At 36.8% G+C, this 27,005-nt stretch overlaps 1 protein-coding gene across 4 annotated transcripts in view; it reads right to left on the bottom strand.

Moving 5' to 3' along the window:
• Nucleotides 1–3,517: 3,517 nt before the first annotated feature.
• Nucleotides 3,518–27,005, bottom strand: part of PTBP2 (polypyrimidine tract binding protein 2) — a 75,646-nt gene continuing 52,158 nt past the window's right edge. The window contains exons 7-14 of one of the 4 annotated variants that reach the window (XM_089515662.1): nucleotides 26,740–26,850; nucleotides 16,829–17,024; nucleotides 8,932–9,071; nucleotides 7,460–7,493; nucleotides 6,958–7,050; nucleotides 5,442–5,658; nucleotides 5,259–5,336; nucleotides 3,518–5,137 (exon numbers count right to left, since the gene is read on the bottom strand). In XM_089515662.1, coding sequence (XP_089371788.1) covers nucleotides 5,005–5,137; nucleotides 5,259–5,336; nucleotides 5,442–5,658; nucleotides 6,958–7,050; nucleotides 7,460–7,493; nucleotides 8,932–9,071; nucleotides 16,829–17,024; nucleotides 26,740–26,850 — 1,002 coding nt within the window. In that variant the 3' untranslated portion in view covers nucleotides 3,518–5,004. Of the gene's footprint in view, nucleotides 5,138–5,258; nucleotides 5,337–5,441; nucleotides 5,659–6,957; nucleotides 7,051–7,459; nucleotides 7,494–8,931; nucleotides 9,087–16,828; nucleotides 17,025–26,739; nucleotides 26,851–27,005 lie in introns of all 4 variants that reach the window. The other 3 variants (XM_089515660.1, XM_089515663.1, XM_089515661.1) reach the window with 3 other exon arrangements.

The following is a 27,005-nucleotide window of genomic DNA, read 5'->3' on the forward strand; positions in this document are numbered from 1 at the left end:
AAATGCCAATGTTTTCTTTTTATCTACTTTCATATCCAACCATGATCTGATTACAATGTGCACTTCTATTTAGTTATCAGTGAATGACTAATAATAATAATAATAATAATAATAATAATAATAATAATAATCAGCACATTGTAATGGCATAAGAATACAGAATAAATTGAACTACAAGTTATACTTCATGGGGATCAAAATCTGGGTGTTTTCTCAGTTGTAACATAGGTCTTTTGTACTGTTGAGTTGGGAACAGAGACAGTCAGCTAAGGTGATTAATTTGCAACAGAGCCATCAGAGGGAGACTATTCTCATCTTCTTGCAGTGATATGAAGACTATAATGTACAATTTTAAACAGATTTGGCCATGACTTCAAAGGGAGGGGAAGAACAACTGTGAATCCGCGTAGATGAATTTGAACCTGGGCTTGCAGTTCAACAACAAGATCCATCTGAAACCCCATTTGATGCCAGGGATATCTGATTAATAAGATCAAAGTGCTTATTAGAAATTTGATAATGTTCCAAATATATTGCTGTTGCACGGGAAACAGCACCCTCGAATAATGTAAAACTCAAAAATGAAAAATCTGATGCAATTACTAATCAGGAAAAATGATTCTAATAAATCATTCAGCATTACATTTGCTCTTCATCAACTAAACACATGGTATCTGAAGTTATTTACATTTTTAAAAGGCTCACCTGGCTTTGCAAATGATATTCACTTCATTTGCATGTCACCTGACAAAGGCAATATACCAATTGCTTATTAATTTTTTGAACTTTTAACAGACTCATAATGAACAAAATGAAGGGATGAGACATTCCATGCCAACAATTAAAATGCTGAAACATAAAACCATCTTCTACTCTAAAGTAGAGATAAGCGTTAGACTGTTCAAACAGGCCACTGTTCTTCAAAAAATTGTAAATATCCCAGTTTTCCTAAAATAAACCAAAAAGATAGCATTTCTTGCCAGTTTCATTCTTAAATTTCAAAGGGATGAAAAATAAATGAAAAAACTAAAAAGCTATAGAAAAAAAAATCCAACATACAAATGCAAAAATACTAAAAGATTAGAATATGGGACAAGTTGAAACAAGCCAAAATTATTTATACTTTTAAAGTTCAATTTTCTAGAATCTGAACGCCTATCTCACTTTGCTATTAAGGGTGACTTGTAGCACAGACTACAACAAAACAAATGTAATAGGTGTACTACCAATCTATTTATATGGCTAGTGAAGAGATTATTAAGGTAGGTGCAAAGGATGATCCACAACTGTTATAACTTCTTTTCCTGAGAGCAGTCATACTAATCATAGCACAATACTTTAAAAGCAGCTTGCTAGTATATGGGAGAGCTGCTGCTTTGGGAAACTATTATGTTTTGGGACTTCTATTATAATCAGTTCATAATATACAGTGCGCCCGTATCATACGCGGGCACATTATACGCTGCTTTCAGCATACACTGAAAACAGTGCTGCTTCTTCCGGTGACATGCAGTGGAAGAAACAATGATGTGCGCCCCCATGGCGCACGCGTGCCGCCATGAGCACAAACCCCATTACTTGTAATGGGGCTCAAGCATACACGTTTTTTGTTTTACGTGGGTGGGGGTGGGGTCCAGAACAGATCCCCCACGTAAAATAAGGGCGCACTGTATATGTTTTTTTCTTTTACTGGAAATATCCACTCTTATACTTAAAATTGCCTGAACTTTTTGAGAGATCAGCTTGGACAAAAATGTTTACAGTAAAGTACACTCAACTTGAAATGCACTATATAGGGGGCGTTAAATGTGAGCATCCTGCCCATTGCCATAAACTCTATTGCTGTCAGAAGGATGGAAGGTCTTTTTAGCATTGTAATTTTTTCCTATGTCTCTTAATCTGTGTCCGGCCAAGTTGACAAGTGGGATCATAGCATGTTCTGGAAATAAAACCTCAGGGTGTTTTTGTTTTACAGTTCTCTGCCATAGGAAGGTGAAGATAAGGTTTCAGTAGGTCTATGGAGACCAATACATTCTTCACCTTCAAGTTCTCCATGGTAGTTTACGGTGTAAGCAGATTGTTCATGCAATCATCCAGAGAATGAATTTCAGCGTGAAACGGAAGAACAATATTGCTTAAAAAAACACTCAATGAATGCATGAAGCATGATCCATTTATGAGCATGAAGCATGATCCATGTATAGGCATTTAAGATATTAGGGTCCAAGATATGTGAAGACTTTTAAACAGATAATACACTGTGATAAATACACAGATAAAGCTGAAATAGTGTATAGTATTTTGTAAAGTATAGTATTGTATGGTATAGTATTTTGAGTCAGACCTATTGAAATAAATAAACCTGAAACAAAATTGGTTTTGAATTTAAATAGTATTTGAATATAAAATAACTCAGGAACCATGCAGTGACAATTCTAATAAGAACTCAGCATACTAGTCTGAGGGGCTGTGCAGACCACCTGTTTGGGCTGGCTTGGGGGGCAGAGTTGGGGCATAGCATCTCCATGAACATCCCAGCTCCGCCCCCATGGCGGCATGATGCTGCGCGCTGCGCGTAGCATCACAACACTCCTCTGGCACTGTGTACATACGACACAGTGCTGAAGGAGCACCACCAAGCTGTGGCAAAGAGGCTATTGCTCCCTGCAAAGGCCAAATTGGGGCCGTGGCATGTGGTTGCCGTGGCCACAATCTGACTGTAACAGGGGCAGCTCTAGGCCACTCCTTTGGGGCTTTGTGTACAGCCCCTTACTTGAAATTTTGGGGGAAAAAGTGGCATCAAAAGAGATTGAAATATCTGGAAACTTCTAAGCACATTTTAGTGCATTTATCATTAAATCCCCCAGCTTTGAGGACCCCCCCCCCCAATTCCCCAGTGTTCCGCTGTATTCAATAGGCAGCCACTACAGTACTTAATTTCTATGCGAAGAAGACTAATATTCTGTTTATAACCCATGAAAGTATCTTATGATTAGTGGAAACTTTTTTAGCAGACACAGAAAATGGAAGATGAACTGCAGGAAAAGCATGGCAAACCTGAAAGATCAATTAGTGCATAGATCTATTTTAAAAACAAAAAAGATAGAACTTACAAGCTACAATTAAAGTTATGTCTTTAAAGCCGTAGGTACTATAACAGGGTGGGAAATGTTTAATATCGATTTCTATCTGTGCTTCAACAAAGCAGTTATAATCTTTTTAAGCATAAAGTTTGTACACTTTAGGAACTGGTATGTTTACCATAGCGTTTGATTTTTTTAATGTATAAATTCAGACAATCATAAAATCAGATTATTATTCTTTTCCCACCCTGGCAGAGAATAAACATGAATTCAGAAGCACAGTGGGAGTGAAAAACAAAGAAGAAAAGAGAGAAAAGGCAGCAGAGAAAGACAGAAGAGGTGAATACAGAGCTACAGAAGAGTTTATTGAGCATGCTACAGAGGCAAGCAGCGTACACATAAGAAGAAATTAAACAACCATCAAACCTCCCAACTTTGTTAGAAAATTAATTTTTAATTGTGCCGCTTTCAAACTATACTGAAATATTACATTTCTAAAGATGTAAAAACTCAACTAATAGAAAATATACATGACCTTTTTCTACATAGATAACAGAATCTATGACTTTTGGAACTAAGTACATCAATTGCAAAAAGTATTGGTCATTTGAACAGAATCAAGACAACAGTCCAGACTGACAGAGGAACTGTTTTCAAATTAATTTTTTTCCTGTAGATTCTGAGCCATGTTTATAGTAAAGTCAGATCCATTTCTAGATACAAAATATTTTGAAGAGATTTATTAAAACTGAATATTACAATGCAAGGAAAATTAAGACTAAAGGCACATAAACTTTGGTCCCACCTGGTTGTCAGTTTTGTTTTTGTTTTTATAAAGAAAAACTGCCACAAAATTATTAATCTGTCTGCAAAAGTTTGCAATACTTTCTTCATCCTTGAAATACATGCACCAACTCCTGAACTAGCTAGACCAGTCTGCACATGCTCAGAAATCCACAACCATATTTCAAATTGTAATTACTAACTAAAAATGGCAATATATATTTAAATGCACATAAGTCATGTCAACTTCAAAAAACATCTACAAAAAATATTCAGCCACAAACAAGACATTACTTAGTGCCAACATTTATATGATACGCCCCCAGTGTGTGTACAAAAAGGTTAAGACTTTACAATGTTTTTTCTCTAGTGGCTTGAAGCCACAAGGACAAATAAGCAAACAAAAATAAAAGTAAATTACCTTTCTGTCTTTTAAAGAAATTAATTCTCTGCATCTTGTTAACTCAGTCTAAAGCGTATATTCTTAACAGAACTAAAGGTGGAATACACAAGGCCCTTTTTTAATTCAAAAGAAAAAAAGAAAATGTGCTGCATTTTTATTTAGTAATGCAACTTATTCTGCCTTAAAAATGATTAATGAAAAGCCAATAAATTTCAAGCAGGAGAAACAAAGCTTAACCCTTTTTACACACTCCTGCCTAATACATATTTGGCATAATCCTGCAAGTTAGGTGCAGCAAAGTCCCTCTGAAATCATTCTTTTAAAATTTCACCGATTTCAGTGGGAAGCAGGCAACCCTAACGTTCACTGGATTGCACCCATTAATTCCCATGTAACAATGTGCCCCAGACAACCAATTTTTTAACTAGTAAATGCAACTCTAGCAACTCTAGGTTTTCCTTTTTTAAGGCACGTATGTTAACTAAGTTGAAAAACTATGGGATTTCCTCAGAATCCCTTTTAAACAAAATGGTTTCATAAACATATGCAAAACCAGCAGATAATATCACTGCTTCTTCCTTGTAAATCCGTTTTTGTTTTCATTTATACATAAACAATCAAGGAATGGTAACAGCATGAAAAACAGATGTCCATCTCTGGTCCCCGCTTTCCCGAACAGTCATAGATGACAACACTAAACAATGTGATACAACCTTATTATTTTGATCTCTCACTTCAAATGGTTGATTTGGAAAAAGAAACTCTCAGATGATGATTTTCTCCAAGATTGTAATTATGCAGATCAATCAAAGCTTGGATAGCTTCTTCTACTGTTGACATCTGAAGAAGAGCCATCTTGTGATCTCTTCTGGAACAAAGCAATAAGATTAGAAACAAAAACAATACTAGAAAGTTGTAACATAAATCCCATTTTTCCAAAGATGTCTGTACTCTCATTTTAAATGAAGTTTCAAAGAAAACACGCTTACTGAAAAAATTTAAATGCTTTCACAGTGCCCCCAGTATTAGCAAACAGCATGCGCAGGTCATCTTCTGATACTGATGGTCTAATACAAGGAGGGGATAAGAGGGAGAAAAGAGAGACAAAAGGATTAGAAAATAACATTTCATCTTATAGCAATCCTTCAGGAAATCTGTGAGCCAAAACTTACGGTATATTAGATAAATGAAGAGTTGCAGATGGAGGAAAAATATTCTGGAAGTTTTTTGAACCAGGCTTCTTGAAGCGATGAAGTGGTGAATTGCCAAAGTCTTTAGTTAGTCCTTGGTCATCAAGTCCTTCTCGAGGTAGTTGTACTGTCTGATGCTTGGAAAGAGTAACTCGAATAATCTTTCCATACATTTTCTGCCCATTAAGATGGCTCATGGCTGGAAAATAGAACAAATCATTCGTTTACGTTTATTTTCTACTACATTTACTGTAAAGGTTTCTAATATAGTCAGGGTTAAATAAAACATATCACTGCCTGACAGCAATTTATTTTGTTAAATTAACAAATGTACCTAATAGTGTTGGCTGGAAATCTTTTCATTCTAAATTTTACTGACAGGTAATTTAAAAGTGCTGCTCATACTGCAATGTATTCAGCAAAGCAAAATACAAATTACTTACTTCAAATATTTTCAAAGAGATGTGTTTGTTTCAGTATATTTAAAAAGTCTTGTGGAACTTTTAACACTAACAAATGTATTTTAACATGAGATTTTTTGGATTATAATCCATTTCATCAGATGCATGATGGGGCACAATATTCAGTATATCTGAGGCCTGAATTAATTTACTCCATTATGTAATCCATGAAGGATCACACTAAATGTGTTAGTTTTTCAGATAACACAGGTTGCCTCCCTCATTTTTAATTAACCTCCAAAAAAACCCTCCCCCCCCCCGATATGGTGAGACAACAGCTAAATCCATGCAACAGATTACTGCTGTCAATGTGATAATGTACTGAAAGAAAAATATTTTAGTAAGACTTTGTTACAGTCAGACAAATATAACATTTAAAGAGATATGTGTCAAGATCCAAAATACTATATATGATGTTCTATCAGTGTCTTTAAGGAGCCTCACAAAGAAACCCTTTCTAGTAGCCAATGCTAATATGACTAGGAAGAGCTGTGAGAAAGAGTCGGGAAGTCTACAGCACTCCTCCACTCCCAAATATAAATATACAGAAGCATCTTATTGTGTACTCAGAATTTTCTGTATCACAACTATGGGTTGGTATTCTCCAACACATCCCTGACTGTTCAACAGCCTTCTGAAGCCTTCCCTATAAGTTACTCCACTTTGCTGATTAACAAGCCATTCAATATCAAGGAAATCCAAGAATGTGATTTCCAAAACAATACGAGGAGCTGAGACCTGAAAAACAAAACAAACCTCAAACATCCAGAAAAAATTGGGGCATGCAGCAATATACCTGCAATATTTTTAATGCACCACAGAAGCAGTTTTGATCCTGCCCATATTCTCCAACAGAACAGTTCTAAAGTCGTATCTTGCCACATATGGAGATCATGGAACAAAAATCCCTCTTCCATACAAAATCTTATACTTTAGAAAGGTTAGAATGAAAACACCAAAATGTGAACTCAGTTTGCTCAAATGAGTTTAAATCACAAGTCTAAATTGGCACATGGAGGCAAAAACAATAATCTCACCGAGCTGTGATTGGTTTCCATCAGCCATCTGTATAAGAGCACTGTCTTTCTTATTGTATAAAATCTTCACACGCTGCACATCCCCATAAACACCTTTTCAGAATCAGAAAAGCAATCCAAAAGAAACAGTATTTTAAGGATAGCTAAACAGGACGTTCTGACATATCAATGAAACATTCGGACAAGTCTCTCGCTTCTCCCAACATTCATACAAATGAATAAAGAAGAACAAGATTTTGAATAGGTGAATTTTGAAAAAAGGAAGACATTTTTGATAAACCCTCAAAGCTATGTGAATGATATTAAATTAAAGATCATGCAAAATAAAAATGCATGCATTAAAAGAAAATATTGCGTCTATGGAGAGTTTTAAAAACAGCAAAAGAAAAATAGCAAAAGATTTACTATTCAACTTTAAGCCAAAGTGCTAGCTACAAATAAGAATTAAGGTGAAACAAATAATTAAACCAATAATAAAAGTATAGTGCTAACGATAACATACCGAAGAGGGTAAACAGACTTTGGGGCGTAACCATCTTTAGAAGGAGAGAAGAGCAAGCAGCATAAGACAAGAAGAGAGAAGAGTCGAGGAAGAGCGGAGATGAACAGATCATCCATAACGAAGGGTGGTTCCCGCAGAATGGTGAGGTGGTCATGGATCATGGTTCAAGGCGGTTAATTGGGGCAAGTTGGTCCGAGGAACATTTTGTTCAAGCACAGAAGCATGAACATTGGGAATGAAGACAGGGGATGTCGACAAGGAATGCAAAGGATAGGACAGGGAAGGGTGTGGGAATTTGGGAAGAGATAGGGAGAGGGCAGGTGAGCACAAAGGGAGAAGGATGAAATGGGGAAGGGAAACAGCAATGCAGAAGAAAAATAAGGTAGTGGGGAACAAAAAAAAATAAAATATAGGTCAGTACATAGGAAATGCAGGAATTTGGTCAGAAAATGGTTTGGTTTATGTATTGTACAAGAAAACTGAGTAAAATGTAGTCACCCAAGACAAAATATGGGTAAAGTGTGTCCATATCAAACAGTAAATTACATTTCACCTGAATGGAGGGGGGAAAAGCATGCAACAGAAACTTTAAAAAATCAAAACACTTCTAAACTTTAACTGCATAAGCATGGCTGGTTATGAAATGCAGGCAAGTCTCTCAAAATGGCACTCTGATCTAAGCATTTTAACATGCAAGACTATGAAAGACAAAAATAATATATGTATAATGGTTCATATTAAAAACAGAGGCCAGTATAAATGGGATGTACATTCAAGGTAGACAAACTGATACAAACCCACATTTCATACCAGCGTTCACAGCAAGTCAAAGTAAAGATCCAAGACAATAAAATGCAAAACTAAACAAAAGCTCTTAAGATATCAGAGTTAAGGAAGTAGCAAAGTAAAGATTTTTTGAAGGAGACAAAATTAATAGAAACTGCAAAGGAAAGGTAAAATTACTAAGAGAGACTGAAGAGGGCTGCATCAAGATCTCTGGAAGAACCTTCAAAGAAAAATGTGTTAGAGTTGTTCACATACATTAATATGATAAAAATGCAGTGACATGTAGGCATGAAGTGACCGAGCAAATAATCAGCAGACAAAGAACAGCAGTTTTTTTTTTAAAAAAATCTAATTTACAAAATGGATCAACATTAATACTTACAAAAATAAATTAAAAGACATCTTGTACATGCAGTATTTACCATATTTTCCTTAGGGAAAAATAGGTAGGCAAACTGCAAACAATATTTGAAAAGCTGCTTGCTACCTAAGAAAATAAAGTTATGTAACTATAACAGAAAACATTTATTAGCAACTAGCTGTAAAACAAGCTGAAGCAGCATTAAAAAAACTGACCTTAACAAGCAAACACACAAAGAAGCAAGCTCAAAGTAAAGCTGTATTTAAGAAATTTAGAAAATGAAGTATGGCAAAGGAGAAAGGGGTGAAGAAGTAAATTCACTGACCTCTTCATTTAAATTGCTGACCAGGAGGACTGTGTTTCCGCCAGATGAAACTCCAGGCATACCCACACGGCCAGCGGCAGCCGCCGCTGCAGCAGCAGCAGCATTTGGAATACCCAATGGACTCAGCGCTCCTGGAACAGCTGCAACAGGAAGCCCTAATTTTAAAATAAAGCATATTTTACGAAACACACACAAGTCATTCCAATATAGTCTAATTTAGAGTGCTAAGTTGATTCTTCTCCTTTGTTCATGGCATCCACTCGTTCGTTTTTCCTATGTGATATCTTGACAGTTTCCTCTTCCTGTGCACTCCTGTGCCTCTTCAGGTACAGTGGGGAAGTTGATGCAGAAGAAAGGAGTATTAACAAAGACTGCTTCTCCCTCCTTCTTCTGGAAGGAGTGTTCTGAGTACAAGTGTATCTAAGTACTTTCACTCATATGTGGGAATGATCACTTACAAAAGTTTTTTTCCTTGCTAGGCATGATTATGAGAGGTTTCATCCCCGCTCTTCAAAGATTTTTCTATTTTGGGACTGCTCTGCACAGAAACAATGTTCTCTGAACATAAACTACACCTTTTGTCATTGCTGCTACTGCTGGAAAAAGTAGTATTTTTACTTTGACACAGGACAAAGAATCTCACAACAGCTGATGATCTTTTGATCCTCCTCAAGTACAAGAAATTGTCAACCACTGTATTAAAAAAATAAACTAATAAAAATATGTGTGTGTTGTTGCCCCCCACAAAACCCTTTGAGGGGATTTCCCTCCCCAAAATTTAAATAAGCAAAAAATCTTGCAACTTCAAGAATGAGAAAATTTGCAAATATTGTTTACATCCCTAATTCTGAAAGACACTTCAGAAGAAATGTTCCTGCTGACAGGGAAAAGCTGGAGTCAATTCATTATGATAAGCTCATGATACTGAATAGACTCTATGGGCAAGAGCAGATGGGCAGCATATCATGGGCCAATCCCATGGTATACTGTCACAGTTTCCACCTGGGCCAGTCCCTGGGCTGGTACGGTGATAGGCGGGTGTTCACATACCCATCTGCCACTACACAGTGCATCCGCTGTGAGCTCCTTACTTGCTGCTACTCTGGTGTCCTTCCCAAAGGCTCCCGCCATGTCTCTTAAGGTGGAAACGGGGCACCTGGCTACACTCACATGGCCAGGTGCCCCCTTCTGATGTCAGAGGTCTTGACAAAGGCCTTAGGGACTGGTCCAGTGGCAGCAATAGGTGAGGGACATGCAAGGTGATCTGATCTGACAGCTGTCATTGTGGAGTTTCCAGGAAACACTGTGGCAAACAGACAGCCTTTTTATACCAGATTAAGGAACTTTCAGGCCAGGATTGGTCTGGGACTCCTGGACCAGTGTGTGGATTGGCCAGTACTGACCTGAGCCTAATAGCCTTCATCATCCAGACAGGACACCAGGCCAGGGGTAACACAGGCTTTCTGGCCCAAGTGTACAGGCCTTATGTGAAATAAAAGCCTTGCCGTCTTATCCAGTTCACTAACACAAGGTGCAGTTACCTTGTTATTTATCTTTAATGCCTTTGGCTTAATGGTTCCATCAACACAAATATTTTTCTGTTAGAAAACTCTCACTTAAATTGCTCGTTCTAAATGTATGCTACCATAAATCTTTCTCTATTCCCCCCCCCCTTTTCCGAGACTACTGACTGTTCAATGAAAAATGAAAATGGATTAGCATTAGCTAAATACATTCCACATGAGAGTGACTCATGTTTATCAGTGTGTGAAACAAGCTGAATCATCCTTCTTAAGCATTTTGCCAACCTTGCAGTGAGTGACTGAGAGACCACAAAGTAAATGGTCTTCTGACTTACTCAAAGGTGATCATATATCACTATCATTTTTTTTCATGTTTAAATTTTTAAAAAGCCAGTAAAAGTATATGAAAGGATGCTAAAAGGGGTTAAAGTCATCATGAAAAACTTCTAATCTTTAAATTACCACCCTTGCAAAACTGCCATATTTACAACTACTTAAGGCCAGAGAATGAAGAACACACAAATGCTGCACAATAATACAGGCTTAGCCAAGCCACAACCACTGTTTTACATAAGGTATTTAAAGAAGGTACTTGTAGGTTAAAAATTCTCAACTTAAAGTAACCATTTTTAGCCATCTAGCACAATAATAGATCTCTAGTTTTAATTATTCATGGGATATTCAAATTGTTTTTAAAAATTAATTTCAGAAATTGGTTATATGTTTGTGTTCTGTTTTTTGAAATCTCTCAGCTAGGACCTGTAATAAGGAATCTGTGATCCACACATTTCCCCTTTATCTAGTCTTATTCTTTCTATTACTATTGCTTACATAGGTGTGCAGTCCCACCTTTAATTCTGTAGATAAAATAATACTAATACTGCAATCTGATTTTTATCAACAACAGAAGATTGCCACCTCAAGAAACAATACTTGTTGTATTACAGAAAATGCAAGATAGTTGACAAAGATGTTCATGTCAGATGGGATGCTAGCATGTCTCACTTGCATAAATAAGCAGCCCAAAAAGGCTAACTGGGATAGTCTAGGATGGCCATCAGGTAATTCTCCTTACATAGAAGATATCCAAAGTTAAGATGTAGGAGAGCAGTGTCTCTCATTCTATTATTATTATTATTATTATTATTATTATTATTATTATTATTAACCTTTATTTATAAAGCGCTGTAAATTTACACAGCGCTGTACGTACAATCTTTTTAATTGGATGGTTCTAAGCAAGTTTGTCCGCTTTTAAAGAGGATCACACATCAAAGGATCAATGTCCAAGGATCAATGTCCAAGGATACAAACATCACAAATACACTATACAATAATATTTTGTAAAGCGGCTCACATCACATCTCTATACAAACTGTCCATGATGCAGTGCCAAGAAATGCTGAAATGGTGTTACATTTTGCAGCGTGTATAAAATATCTCTGAATAGAGACTGGCTTACCAAGCTTAAGTGATAAAAAGTAACTTGATCCACCAATCTACACTTTGCCTAGGACAGAGCAAAGTGTATCCAGACACACTAATGTAGGAATGCCATTCATGGCTAAACACTGGATGAAGATCCAGAATGTCCTATCCATATTCACCAAGTGCTATTCTCTCAAAAGCAGTGGATGAAATAAAATTATGCAGGCTACAGTTCCTGGGCCTCATGAAATCTGAACAAACCTTCAGCATGAATAATGAACTCTCTGCAGGACTGCCTGATCTGTTAGTAATACAAACAGGTCTGGACAAAAAGAAAGGTCCACAGTAATCCTGACAATTAACAGAATCTTTAGGATTAAAAAATCTAAATTCAAATAGGGTGAAGAAAGCAGTGCTGATGATCTATGTGGAACTTCTATGAAGGAAATCTGTACAGCACTCCTGCACCAACTGTGGGCTTGTCATTCGTAGATGGCAAACCACACTGATTTCAATGGCTGCACGTGCATGTGGTCTTGGCAGAGTGGGCAAGCACACCACCACTGAATACCGCAGGACTTGAGGTCCCATGGTTTTTGCCATCCACGGGGGTGGTGGGGAGTGAGGGTTCTGGAATGGAATGGAATGGAATCCCTGTGGATATGATGGGCCCACTGTATAAGCTCATTTATTTAAGGACTTTAAAAAAAGGAGGTAGCAAAATCACAGTACTCATGGAATGCTTTGTATGCTTAACAAACATTCTGGTATCCTGCAATTTCAAGGCAAGTACAAAAAATAACATCTACAACTCCACTGAGGAACACTAATAAATCTCATAAGGAATATCTAGAAGATTCAGTACCCTTGAGTTCCAAAATTCAAGTGGTACAAAAAGATTCAGTACCCTTGAGTTCCAAAATTCAAGTGGTACAAAAAGTCTAAAGCCATAATGTTATACATCTTCCATAAACATCTAAAACTAAGGAACTGGTGTGACTGAATGGACCCATTTGCTCACTACAGTAAGTGTGCAGAGCTGGCTTAAGCCTTTCTGATGCCTGAGGCATAAAAAAAAAACACCACCCTTCCATCATATTTGAACAGCCCCTCCATCCCACATATAATCGTAGATTTGGAAGAAAGCACAGGAGCCATTGAGTCCAACCCCCTGCCATGCAGAAACATTTCTTGCATGTGTGGAGAGATTGGTATATGAAGAAGCGGCAGTGGCATTCTATTCTATACCTCCACCACAGTTGAAAGTGGAAGGAGAAGATGACATTGATAACCGGTCTTTGCTTTAGGAGATGGAAGAACCTTATTTGTAAATCCTCCTGCTCCCATTGGGTTGCCACCAAAATTTTATTTTCATTTAGTTCCATTTTCATGACTTCCCCTGGCTCCCTTCTGTTGATTTCCATGACAATATATGCTTGTATATAAGTTGCCCTCATGTATAAGTCAAGAACAAACTTTGGAACCAAAATTATGGATTCTGATATGAGCTATGGATAGGTTATGGGTAAAACTTAAGGACATGTAACAAAGGAACTGAAGTACAAAGAAAAGGAAAATAATGCCAAAGAACTTACAAAATTATAGCAGGCATAACTGTGCTCACTCTAAAGGTCTGATGGATGAGAAACTAACTAGGGTAAATATTGGTTGTGCAATGTGTGGGGGAAGGGGACACATGTCAAAAAGAATGTAAAGGCAAGAGTTATGGTACAGTATTAAAATTTATTAAAAAAGGAACCATCCCTTTCTCCTAGTAGAGTGGTGAAAGGTGAGAGCTTAGGTCTGTCATGAGAGAACCTAAAAGAAGCACCAACCCCCTCTACTCTCTCAATGCTCCATTGAGAAAAAGCGCCAAAGAGCTACCGACGCAATTGCCATTTTTCCATCCAGGCATTCAAAAAGGCCAGAAGTGGCATAGCAGTGGAAAGAGTAGAGGTGGTTGGTGCTTCTTTTAGGTTCTCCCAGGGTGAATAAAGCTCTTACCTTCTGCCACTATACTCAGAGAAAGGGATGGCTCCTATTTTTGATAAGAGTTAAGGTACATTATTTACACTGAGCCATGAGTAAGTCAACCCTATTTTTTAATGAATTTTCTAACTAAAATGTTTAGATGTACACATTAGTATACAAGTTGAAACACTGATAGATTTTTTGTTGTGTGCCTTCAAATCATTCCAGCTCATGGTGACCCTAAGACCTGTCACAATAGGTTCCCATGGTAGAGTGGAGATCTTAGGAGTTTTATCAAATGGTTTTTAAACTATACAAGTACTGATATGCATTTTTTTTTCAAGACAGAACCTTCAATTTGAGCTAATTTCAAGTCACATTTAAATGAAATGCTTTGAAACAGCACTAAAATTTACACTAAAATGGAAACATCAATAATTTCTAGACCAGGAGCGGCCACCATATAGCAGTTTTTACAGATTTTGACTCTTTCCAGACTCCCCTGTACCACTTTTTTACTGGCAAAAGAAGGGTGTATTGCATCTCTTGGAAATGGTAGTTGTTTTTCTATGTATGTCCCAAAATACACCTGAACAGTTTAAAAATTTTTTAAAAATCAGCTCTTCTAGTTTAAGGTTTGGTTTTTGTTTTGCAGATTCAAAGGTATTCCCAAAACTTCAGAATCTGCCTGTCTTAACTCAATTTAGTATTTAAACCACTATTCTGGACTTACCTACACCTAAACATTCAAAATAATAATTTGGCTTCAGAATATTATTGGGTCTGACAAACAACTTTAATAGACATACTTACATTTCATGCATAATGACCTATATACATACTCACAGTTCAGCGTGTTTTCCCTTGAAGCAATATTCATCCACACAAAGCAAAAAGTATATTTATTTGTTTACTTTCAGAATGCAATTTGTTACCCCAATGAAGACAGAAGAAACATTACTATGATTTTTTAAGCAAGAAGACTTGCTGTCCATGAGTGCTCAACATCGTTGGGTAAGTAAAAAGAGGGACAAAAGTAATTCTCAGCTCTTCAGGACATGATGTGACTGAGATATTTTCAAAGATTAAGTGTTCAAAATTATTGAAAAGCTTCAGAACTTTTTATTATGCTCTGTCTTACTATACAGTAACAGCAAAACTGCATATATGCTGTCATCGTGAGTGTCTATAATTCAATTATAGTACAGATGCTTCAAAGAGAGGTGGACAGGTTTGTACGACTAGTTTATACAAAAATAATGCATACCAAATAGTGATGTTCAATACAAAGATGCTTATCCTGTTCTACAAGACGCATTCCCCCTAAATGACCAGATGTACAGTTTGGGAGTGCTGATATGTCTAGCGCTTTTAATGCATGCCTAAATGGTATCTGTGGGACATAGCACCTTACACCACCAGCAACTTGTCCTCTAACTGTGACCCCTCCACCATGACTCCCCTTGAGGACCTCTATACTACACTTTGTCATACATGCAACTTTGAAATCTCCTTGAACATTTTGGGTAATACTGTATAAACCTGCAATTCTTGGGTTGTTAACAGGTACAAGTACAGAGATTACACCTCACAAGTTCTAAAACAACTGCATTAGTTAACAGTCCATTTCCAAGCAAAGATAAAAGATTCTTTATCATTCTTAATGTTGAAGCTTGATGCCGGGTTACTTGAAGATCACCTCATGCTATACAGCCTTAAAATCTTCAGAGCCCATCCTCCAGGGCCCTATACGGCCCTGTACTACCTAGGGTTTAGGTGGCAGCTAGTGATGGAATTGTTTTTGGTCACAGTGTATTCACTTTCCAGAATGTAAAATACTTCTGAGAACTTCATATATATTACATATAATATATACTGTATCAGTATTTATTTATTATTTTGAGTATTTATACCCCACTCTTCAATCAAAAAGGCTCTCAGAGCGGCACAGAAATTAGATTATTGATTTGACAATTCTCTGCCCTCAGGCTTACAATCTAAAACAGGACATACTATGAAAAGGGAATAACAGTGGGGAAGTTGATAAAATACTGCTGGTCCGAGGAAAGGGCAATGGAAGTTGAAATGGGGGGAGGGACTTTAATCTGTTTCTGGGCCTAGGTATGATGGAGCTGTACTTGCTTCGGGCCATGGCCTAATTTTCAAAAATCACAAATCAGTTTAGCTGGAGTGGTAAGTATAGTTTTCCATGATAACAGTTTATAGTTTTCTGATTTTACGCCAAGATATTTCTAGAACGAAGAACTGAAACATCCTGAACCATGGAGGTGATGCCTCTGATGCGGTAACACAGTTTGGTCCCCCCCCCCTTTTTTTAATGCAAATAATCCTGATTTTCATGTACTGTTTGCATGCGAACCAGTGTTAAAAAGTTTGCATGAATTGTCTTGGTCTTAAACTGGATGAAGATATTATAAAAACTGTTATTTGGGTAAGGCACAAAAATTCAGTGTTTGAAACTATAAAGCAAATACCAAAACTCTCAAAATGGTGGTATAAAATAATCACAAAGAATAATAAAGAGGGCATGAACCAACACATGCCACAGCATATGTAGTAAATGCTAGAATGTTCTATGAATATTATCTGTATTTCAATTATGGAATACAAGTGTCCTAAATAATGACAGAGCTTAACTTTAGTGGCAGATACTCAAACTAAAAAGATTGATAGTGATGAGTAAAATGGAACTGGTAATAAAACAGGCAACAAATTGTCACAAAAGGTAATAAAGAAAAAAGTGAGAAAAATGCCTGCTGAAAGTAATATTTGTTCTTGTAGCCTCTATAATTCTGTATTTTCATTAGTATTTCTGTGGATGTGAATATGTTAATACAATTTCCATATGGCACCATTTTAGAAGGTAAATGGTTAATGACAATAGTCAGAGAAAGCAGAGAGAGAGAGAGAGAGAGAGAGAGAGAGAGAGAGAGAGAGAGAAACCAGAATCATACCTAGAAGTGACGTCTCCTTAGCAAATGCAGCAGCAATAGCGGGATCCAGAGCTGGCTGGCCATCACCGGAGGGAAGGTCAGGGCGAGTGTAATCCCTACTTTTATCATTATTGTACTTTACATTCAAGTTGACCAATTTGGAAAAATCAATCCGTAAGGTACAACAGGCATTATAAATATTCTGACCATCTAATGCCTAGAAGAATAGGAAAATATTAATTAAACTATACAACAGAATTTGCAGCTATAGATGAGAAAATTAAGTGCATACCCATCATATCAAGTGAAATTAATCTGAAATTGTTTAAAAATAAGTTTCACAAGCTAGCTATTTTGAGATGAAACTAGAACTTTTCTTGTACACATTTGGTAGATTTTTATCCTAATATGCAGCTTTTAGGCTTTGGCTTCTATGGGATTGTTTCCTCTACGTACTCCTGCCAAGCAACTTCTCTTCTCTAAGAGTATGCAGGGAAGGCCTATGTTATCTAATATTTAACAAGAACTGCAGAGATCTGGGGTAATATATTTTTATTCCATTCTATAGGTAGGTTTTAATGAGAATCACAATTTTTGTTTGCTACATTCACTACTGCATGTTGTTTAGTATTAAGACACACTGAAATATTGTAAAGAACAGTCCAGGTTTATCAGCTATATTACACTGGCAGGAATTCTTAAGCAGTGTATTATAATTTACCCAACATATTTGGGCTATTTAACAGTAGGTTTCTACACAACATCTATTTTATTTAGGTATGACTTTGTCCTGTAAAGTGTCTATTTCACTGATAAAAATATTATCTGATACTTGAATCTCTTCCCAGAACACGTTTTTGAGGATCTTACAAGTTGAATAATGCAATCAATCTAGGTATGAATTAAACACCTGGACAATTTTTGATAGCAAGCAGGATAACCAAAACTTTCATGTTCCTCTCCCACAACAGTACTTTTTAAAACAACTGTCAAAACTCTTAAATAAAGCTGTTTGTTTTGTTTAAAAGTGTGAAGTTGGGAGCTTCATGCTCTGTGTAATACATTATGTCAAAAAAGTAAGAGGAATAAGCTCCTCCATATAGTCACTAGGGGTAGAAATCCCAAATGCAGTAAACAATTTAACACCAAAGAAATACAACTGCTACCCTGGCTAAAAGTCTCAAAGCAATTTTGAGATGAATAAAGAAAAGATCAGAATACTTAAGCAATCATCTGACCTCTCCAACAAAATCCTGTTCAGAGCCCATACTCATCAGGATATACAGATGACCTTTCCCATCCATGGGAGTTCAGGTCTGGGGGCCTCTTGGATGGTAAAAAAAATTGTATGGTTCCTCTGTTTATTATTCATTGGCAGCAACATGCAAGTGGATGCATCAACGTGCATGCACCATTACTGAATGATATATGGTGTGTTCATCTATGTGTGAGCAAATTCGCAGATCGTCAATTGCCATTACAGTCAGACCTTGATATCTGTGGGGGATCGATTCCAGACACACACACCTTCACCGATATCAAAAAATGAGGGTCCTCAAGTCCCACTGTCCCTAAGGGCAGTGTGACATGCGTGTGCCCACACACCGCCATCAGGAACAACAGGGTTTACCATCTGTGGATGCTTAAAACCCATGGATGACAAGTCCACAGATAATGAGGCCCCACTGTACTAAGGGTCCACTGTGCCTTTTTTCTGCTTTGCTCCAAAATGATTAAGAATAGTGCCTTGGAAAATGCTTAGTATTACAAGCCTTCCAGAGGTTCAATTGGTTTTTGCTGTTCTTGTTGCAGTTCCAGGAAATTTTCCTATAATGGTATTTTTTATCATCCTCCTCTTCACCTCCATCATGCCATTGTCCTTTTTAAGTTTAATATATCATCTCAGTGTGGCTTTATTTTGCATTATATGTATATTATTTGTTTAATGTGAATAATTCACAAGTATCAGTAGAGAATTAATTTTTAAAAACGAACAAAATCAGAGAGAAAAAACAAAAACATGGTAACTGTAATAATCAGTCACTTCACCTATTTCCCACTAGCTAAGGTAAATACATTTTCAGGAGAATGAAGAAACTCAAGACTTATTCGGCCCTGCATAAGATGTGCTTCATAATTTAAATTTTGGTTGAAACAATTCAGAACAATGTCTTACTAGCAGTGCTAACAAGTTCAATTAATATGTAAGTGCAAAACTATCCAGAAAGTCCAAAATGGTTAATGTTTAATTACAAAAGATGTAAATTCACAAAACTAGAGGATAACCTGAAAGGGAAAGCTGCTGGGGATGCTTGGACATAATTTAAGGATATGACAGCAGCTCAGGTATAAAGTATACTAGCATAGTATACGGAAAAGCGGTATAAAAATAAAAATTTATTATTATTATTATTATTATTATTATATAGTATAGGACAATCTACTAAACTTTTAAAAAATTGACAGCATTTTAAGTTTTCTTTTTAAAATGTGAGAGTATGAGCAAATAAAAGCAAAGTATACTGACTATAAGAAACATACAAAAATAAAATCAGGAACACGTTGGTAAAAACATTACATAAAAACAGCATTCTATGATATATCAGATGCAGAAGAAACTTCTACAGCCATTTAACACCTAAAAACAGGGAAGGGGTGAAGAAACACTGAAGAGCAGTTGAATTCTATATGTGAATCCCTTCACTGAAAACAATTTAGGCATGTATCTTCATCCACCCAGAGGAAGGTATCTGAAGAACTAAGGCAGAGGTGACAAGGGATGAGTAGGGCTACTCAATACTTGATTAAAGAGTCAATAATTCTAGATAGTATAGTCACTAACACTGGATTCTATAACTGAAGAACATTATCAATGTTTTAACAAGGTAGATGGAGGAAATAAAAGCTAGGAAATTACTACCCAATTAGCCTAATGTCTGTCCCAGATAAGTATGTAAATAATAGTTAAGCTACAATTATGCACTCAAACTATCAAGCCTTCACTAGGGTTTCTGTGAAGAAAATTTCTGCCATGCCAACCTTTTGAATGTCTTTTGCACACTCTCAACAAAATGCAGACAGAGATGATCTGACATATGTTCTATATTTGGACTGCCATATAAACTCTTGTTAAAGTCCTTTCAACTAAAGTTCCTGAAAAGGCGAAAATTATTCAGGATAGAGAAAAAACTATACGGTCTGCAAAGTGGTAATTTAAAATAAACTATCAAAACACAGAGAAATGGGATATAAATGGCCAGTGTGGTTCAGCACAACAACAATGCATAATGGGACAAAAACATCCCCGAGTATATAGGCCAACAGAGTCTAAACTCATAGGTTAGAAAACACAATAAATTTCAACAGTATGTGGCAATTATGAAAAGGTGAAGCAAATTCTAAATATTATTAGGCAATAGACTAAAAATAAAACACCAAGTATATCAATATCTTATGATATAAAGCTATCACCCAGCTATTTTTGGAAATATTTTACCTCTGGTCACCCAACTCAGAAATGGTATGTAATGACAGAGTACAAAATGGTCAACCAAAATTATTACTGTCTTTTTTGGCATATAAGACTACTTTTTAACCCAGGAAAATCTTCTGAAAGGTCGAGGGTCGTCTTATACGCTGGGTGTCGTCTTATATTGCGGGTGCTGAAACTTCCGAGCTGGAATGAAGAATCTGTGGTTGTCACATATGGGGGGAGGGGGGAGCTCAAAAATGGCTGTGGCTGCATCCCCTCCGTATGTGGCGACCATATGAAAGCAGGAAGGGTGGCGCTGTACAAGTACGGTAGAAGAAAATTTTGGAGACAGGGGGGGCTGGGCAGGCAGGGAGAGCTGACCAATCAAAGCAGGCTTTGTATATAACAAGTTTTGCTGCTAAGTACATGCATGTCATAAGCATTTGAATTAAAATTACCATATTGAAATCAAATCTGATGTTTTTTAAATTTTTATTTGGTGTGCGTTGGAAGAGAGGTAGTCTTATACAGCGAGTATATCCTAAACTCTATATTTTAACTGAAAAAGTTGGGTGTCATCTTATACGCCCAGTTGTCTTATACGCCGGAAAATATGGGTAACAAGATTAAAGCAATCAGAGCCTCTTGGCATGTAAGTACATGCACACTTGCATATGCACTAGTAGTTTCTGGGGGGGGGGGGGGATAAAATACTTTCTTTACATAGTTCAAGATTAATGTTTGCAATTCACTGACATAAGATGGGACAAATGTGTAGAGGACAAAAAAAATCCAACTCTAAAAATCTTCAAGTCCCACTAAATACAATGGGATAGTAATATGATATATCTTATAAGTGGATCTCATACTTTAGTAAATATGCACAGAATAACCCTTTTATTTCCCAGTAAGTGTGATGAGAGTACATGCTTTGAGAAACCTATCATACATACTCAATTGTAAATTGACCTCATGTGTAGGTCGAGTGCAGGTTTTAACGCCAAAATCATGGATTTTGGTATGACCCATGGATAAGTTGAGGGTAAAACCTAAGGGCATATAACAAAGGATGTAAAGGACAAAGCAAAATGATGCCAAAGAACAAACTGGATTTATTCTTCTAACACTTTGAACAAAATATGGAGAATTTTATCAAAGCAAATGAGGAGGGAACTATGGTAAATAATGGCTGTGTGATGTGTGGAATAGGAACAGGTAAACAGGAACAGATGGGGCTACGAAAATTCACACATCACGTCAAAAAAGATGAAAAGGCAAAGCAAAGAAAATGGCGACTACGTTAGCAGTGATTACAGCCTTTATTGTGACAACTCTGCCTGATTTTAACGCAGAAAAGATCAGAAGTGGTGCTGAGGTGGATGGAGTAGAAGTGGGTAAATGGTACTTTTAGGTTCTCCTGGGATGGACTAAGCTCTCACCTTTCACCACTCCACTCAGAGAAGGGAATAGGTCCTTTTTTGATATGGGTTAAAATATAGTACTTACCTGTGTATAGTATTAACCACTGGATAAGTTCACCCAAGTTTTTTGGGTTAATCTTTTGACTAAAATTTCTAAACTTGTACACAAACATGTACAGTTGTGTAATATAAGGTACTATAGTTATTTTCTCTGTCAAAGATCAAAGAATGCACTAAAGATTCTTTTTATATTGAAATGCCAGAATCGTCCAGCACCACAAAGACGAATAAATTTGTTATAGAGTAAGTTTTTGCAGACTATAGTCCACTTCATCAAAGACATGGGAGTGCTATCCGAACTTCAGCTATATTCAAAGTATACACAGTTGGAGATGCAACTATAGTGAGGCCAGACAGAAACAGATTAAGAAAATATGGATGGTAATAATATAATAATATAATAATAAAAGTTTATTTATATCCCGCCCCTTGAGGTCAATCGGGGCGGCTAACAGCGATAAAATACAATGCATTGTAGATCAAAATTCCCTCCTCCCCTTAAAAAATTATTAAATCAATTATAATTAAAACTAACTAATTAAACAACATTAACACATACACATTATTACAAGACAAAAACAAAACAGAACAAAACAAATAAAACAGTAAACTATGGTAGCATTTCCAAGGAGGACATTGGGGACTCTCATAAGAACAGGGTTCCTGAGGCCAGGGTTATCTATTCCGGAAAGGCCTGCCAGAAGAGATTCGTCTTGACAGCCTTTTTAAAGCTGTCTAAAGATGTCAATTGACGGATCTCATCTGGCAGGTCATTCCACAATCTGGGGGCGACAACAGAAAAAGCCCTCTGGGAGGTAGCCGAAAGCCTAGCTCTTTGAGGCTGCAGCAAATTCCTCCCAGAGGACCGGAATGTGCGGGGAGGATTATATGGGAGGAGGTGGTCCCTGAGATAAATAAATACTAATTAACACAAGTAAGGTGCAATCCTCCATGGCTCAACATAGCAAAGTACTTCTTCATGTAGACTTATAGTGGGCTGAGCAATATACCACTACCAGAACTTACCATACAGCCTCTGAAGCTTCTCATCCACATGGCCATTCCCTTCACCTACACAGCCTCTACTCACATAGACCCTGTACATACCGGCTATTAAGGGGCAGAGTCAGGGCATAGCATCCTCACGATGCATGCCAGACTCAACCCCCAGGATGTCATGTGCCGCTCCACACAGTGTGCAGCGTCATGCCGCTTCTCCAGTGCTGCATCTATATGATGCAGCGCTGAAGGAGCACCATATAGCTGCAGCAATGTGGCTATGGCACTCTTTTGAGGATGCAAAAAGGAGCCACTTTTTACGGTGGCTTTTTGCACCCTCAAAAGGTGTGAGGTTGCCACTGCCCCAATCCAATTAGGCAAGGCACTGAATATACAGTCCCATAATCAGACAAGAAATTATTATATCAATCTGAGATTTTCTGGAGTCCTGGGATGGGTAGTCAGGAGTGGTTCAGAGACTGTACAGGAGCAGTTCCCAACCTTTTCTATACCCCACACCCCTAGGAAATGTTTAATTAATGTTCGCACCTCCTACAAAAGTTGCATCACATTTGAAGGTAAAGAAGTCTAATTTCTAATTTTTGAACCACACGCAATACTGTGGGTGAACAAAGTGAACTTAAAAAAGTAAAGCTTTTAGCTCAATGCATAAAATGCAAATTTAAATTGAGCAACTAGAATCTAATTTATTCTAAAAACTGAGAGATGATTTGTGACTTGTCACTCAAGGACACAACCCACTTTTTGTTGCACCTTGTCGGGGTGAGGGTGTGTCAGGTTGGAAACCCCTGCTGTGCAGTTCCCTCGAATGGACAAATACAGGTATAAGGGGAATTTACACACACACATGCCACTAACAGGATACAAGGTGTAGCATGATAAGAATCCTTATCTATCTAGATTTATTCTAGAATAGCTCAGTATCCATTAGCATATTTTCTGCCTTATAGAGGTTCTTTCCCAGAAAGTATGAGATTATCAATTCACTTCCAAAACTAGTGTCTACCTTATATCAATGATGGAATTCTTATAAAAATATGTTTTACAGTTTGTCCTGTATTTGTCACACCATTTCTTCTATAGTTAGATTTGTTGAAATAGGTGTATTTTTGTGCATTACACTGTTATTGATATGTAAGCTTGTTAAATTATGTGTAATTACATCTGTGGTGAATGGTGGTTTACACTCTCACTAATGATCATGAACATTGAAACTTTTTGCCTGAGCTTGGCAAAAGACACTTCCAATGTCACAAGAGAATATATAAGTTGATGCAAGTTTATAATCGTGATCTCTAGGATCACACATTATTTTTGTTCATATGATCACCCTCTCTCTGTGATGGCTGTGTCAATTCTTCTGGGAGGAAAAAGAAGTAGCCCTTTCGCATTTCAAGTCCTTTATCCATGCATGAGAACTGTCATATTCTTCTTAAGAAAATGGTGACAGTTTAAGTGAAAGTCTCATCAGCAACCTCCAGCCTCAGGTGGTGGGTCAGCTTCAATTCAGTTTTGCAATTCATATATTGTAGAATTGTATAAGTAATTGTGTACTCTATTACTAATCACTAATTACTAATTGCTATAATAATTCAAGCATATTAGTTTGCAACTTAAAGGAGCATTTCTGTTATGTAGATGAATAATCTCAAAAATCTGGTTATGAAAGAAAATAAATACTAGTTTTACAAGTATGTGTTTAATCCAAAAGATAAGATTGTGCTAGACCCAGCCACAACACTGTCAGCAGTTCTGTTGTTATCCTCATATGGAGAGCAACAAGTCTGAACCGAAAAACTTTCTCAGCACATGCACCTTCTCCAAATGACTCAGGACTCAATTTTTTTAGAAGTCCTGACTGCGTGAAGAAAGGTCCATACATAGGGGAAGCTTCTGAGAAGACCTGTCGCTGCCCCTTCCCCCTCATATAAGCAAAGCAACAAAACTGGAGATGAAGGAGGTGAGGCTACCACCTTCCTCTTTGGATGTTCATTCACCACGCTTCCAAAATAAGCAAACACCACTTATTTGGCTCATAGCTATTTAAAGAAATGTGAGCAATTCTGAAAATAAGGTTTTGCAGTTTATTCTTCTAACACTTTGAACAAAATATGGAGAATTTTATCAAAGCAAATAATATTAGTTACTAGAAAGAAGAAAATTTCTCCATGAGATGAAAATAAATTGTACAAGTTATTTATTGGTAGTCATCACTATAAGTATCAATAACTCCCACAAATTAAGCAAAACACACCACAGGCTTATAAGGAAGCTCACTCTGCATACAGAATCCTTAGATAAATTCCTGATCTCTTCAATATATAGTTTACTACAAGTTGGACAAACTATGGCTAACACCAGCCTTTAAATAAGTGTGGAATTTTTAATCATCCTGTCACATAACCTTGTAACTTTCTGGGGGGCAAATAGCACAAGTGATAAGACAAACATGCAAGTGGTAGCTAAGCCCAATGGCAACTATTAAAACCCCATTTCACATAGAACTCAAAGGCTCACCCCTAAAAAAGGTCTCCACACTGGCAGGATGGGAAGGGACAGGCCAGTCATGAAAGGCTGGTTCCCAACATATGTTCAAAATAACTGCCTCATTCAAAGGTAACAGAAAACAATAGGGCAAAAGAGGAAGTGGGGAAGGGAAGATTGGGAATGGTCAAGCACATTCCTGATTTTGCAAGCAATACTTTCTAAGGACATCTGAATTTAGCCAGGTTTTGCAAACAGAATAGGAATTCTCAATAGCATAACCATTATGGTCTAAGTCAACAGCAATGTTGACAATTAAACTGTTTTCACCATGCTGTTTAGGAAATACTCTACTTGACATGCTTGCTTTTCTAAAACATTGCTCTTTTTCAGTTATTGTGATATCCTATAAAGATCACTATTTGAAAAGTATGGTTCTATTGCCCCATTTGTTGGCTTCGGGGACAATTATAGTTCATTCTTTGGTGGACGCTTTTTGACATTCATTTTTGGGTTGGGGAGAGAATGCAGAGACTCTTTTGGGAAACAGGGTTGGGAAAGCACACAGCATGGGGACCCACTCTTGCTTTTAGCATCAAACATTCATATGTCTTTCTTTATACCTTTCCCTTACAATATTCATTTTCATACTACACACCTAGCGTTCATGTGCAGCAATACTGTCTGTCAAATAAACTCAAGTACAGATCAGTGCTGGCTAAGGAATTAATCTCATATGACTCTCATATTAAAGACTGCATTCTACTGGCTGATTACAGAATCCATGCTAACCTACCTTGCTCACCAACTACAAAATTGTTATCTACATTAGGTACCAGTATTGTTACATACAAGAGGTAACTGGTTACAACATAAAATTATACTTTTACATGAATAACAGGAATAGAAACCTCTATTAAATGGCCAGTTTTTCATGCCACATTGAACCATCAATTCTAGGTTTATACAACACCTTGAAGAAGCGTTCACTGTCCTTCAACTTATTCAGATTTTGTTGTGTTACAGCTTGGAACTAAATTTGAATTAATTGGCATTATTACAATGCCAGATTGTTGTTGTTTACTTACTTTTTCTGCCACAACAAAAAAATATTTTGCACCTTCACAGTAAACTTTCATTTATTAGTTCATGACTGATCATTTACTGTAATGAGTACTGTAGCTACTGGATGACTGAAAACTTTTAAGTAAATCATTTTTGCCCCAGTAAAGTTTTGGATGAAACCATATAGACAAAACTGCCCATTTATTTAATTGATTAAATTAATTTTATTTTCCCAATATGGGAACCAAAGCTTTAAGAAAAGCCTTTAGATGAAGACAGTGGGATGTGAGTGTTCATGTAAAATCTCTACCATTTCTGTTTTTTATAAAATTACTTATTTTGCCAGATAAATCAAAATTTAGCTTCCTATTAATAAGTTAGTAAATAAAATTAATCGCAGCTGTACTTACAAGTTTTGCTTGTTGGGCATTTACTGGATCACCATACTGTAACAATGCTTGAAACTGGTTATTCTTTGTGAATGTGATTATTTTCAGAACTGCTCCAAATTTGGAAAATATCTGTTGGGGAGAAATAAATGGCATGGGTACTCAAATCTACAAGTCATAAAATACATACAACAAACCATGCTTTACTGAAGACATTCAGAGCTGTCTTGTCACAGTAAGGACTAATCTTCTGGCACCTCAGAGATTAAAAATATAGTATGACACAA

The sequence above is a fragment of the Sceloporus occidentalis genome, unplaced genomic scaffold, assembly GCF_023333645.1.
Source record: "Sceloporus occidentalis isolate IW3139 unplaced genomic scaffold, rSceOcc1.0.p SCAF_3, whole genome shotgun sequence".
In the NCBI taxonomy this organism is placed as follows: domain Eukaryota; kingdom Metazoa; phylum Chordata; class Lepidosauria; order Squamata; family Phrynosomatidae; genus Sceloporus; species Sceloporus occidentalis.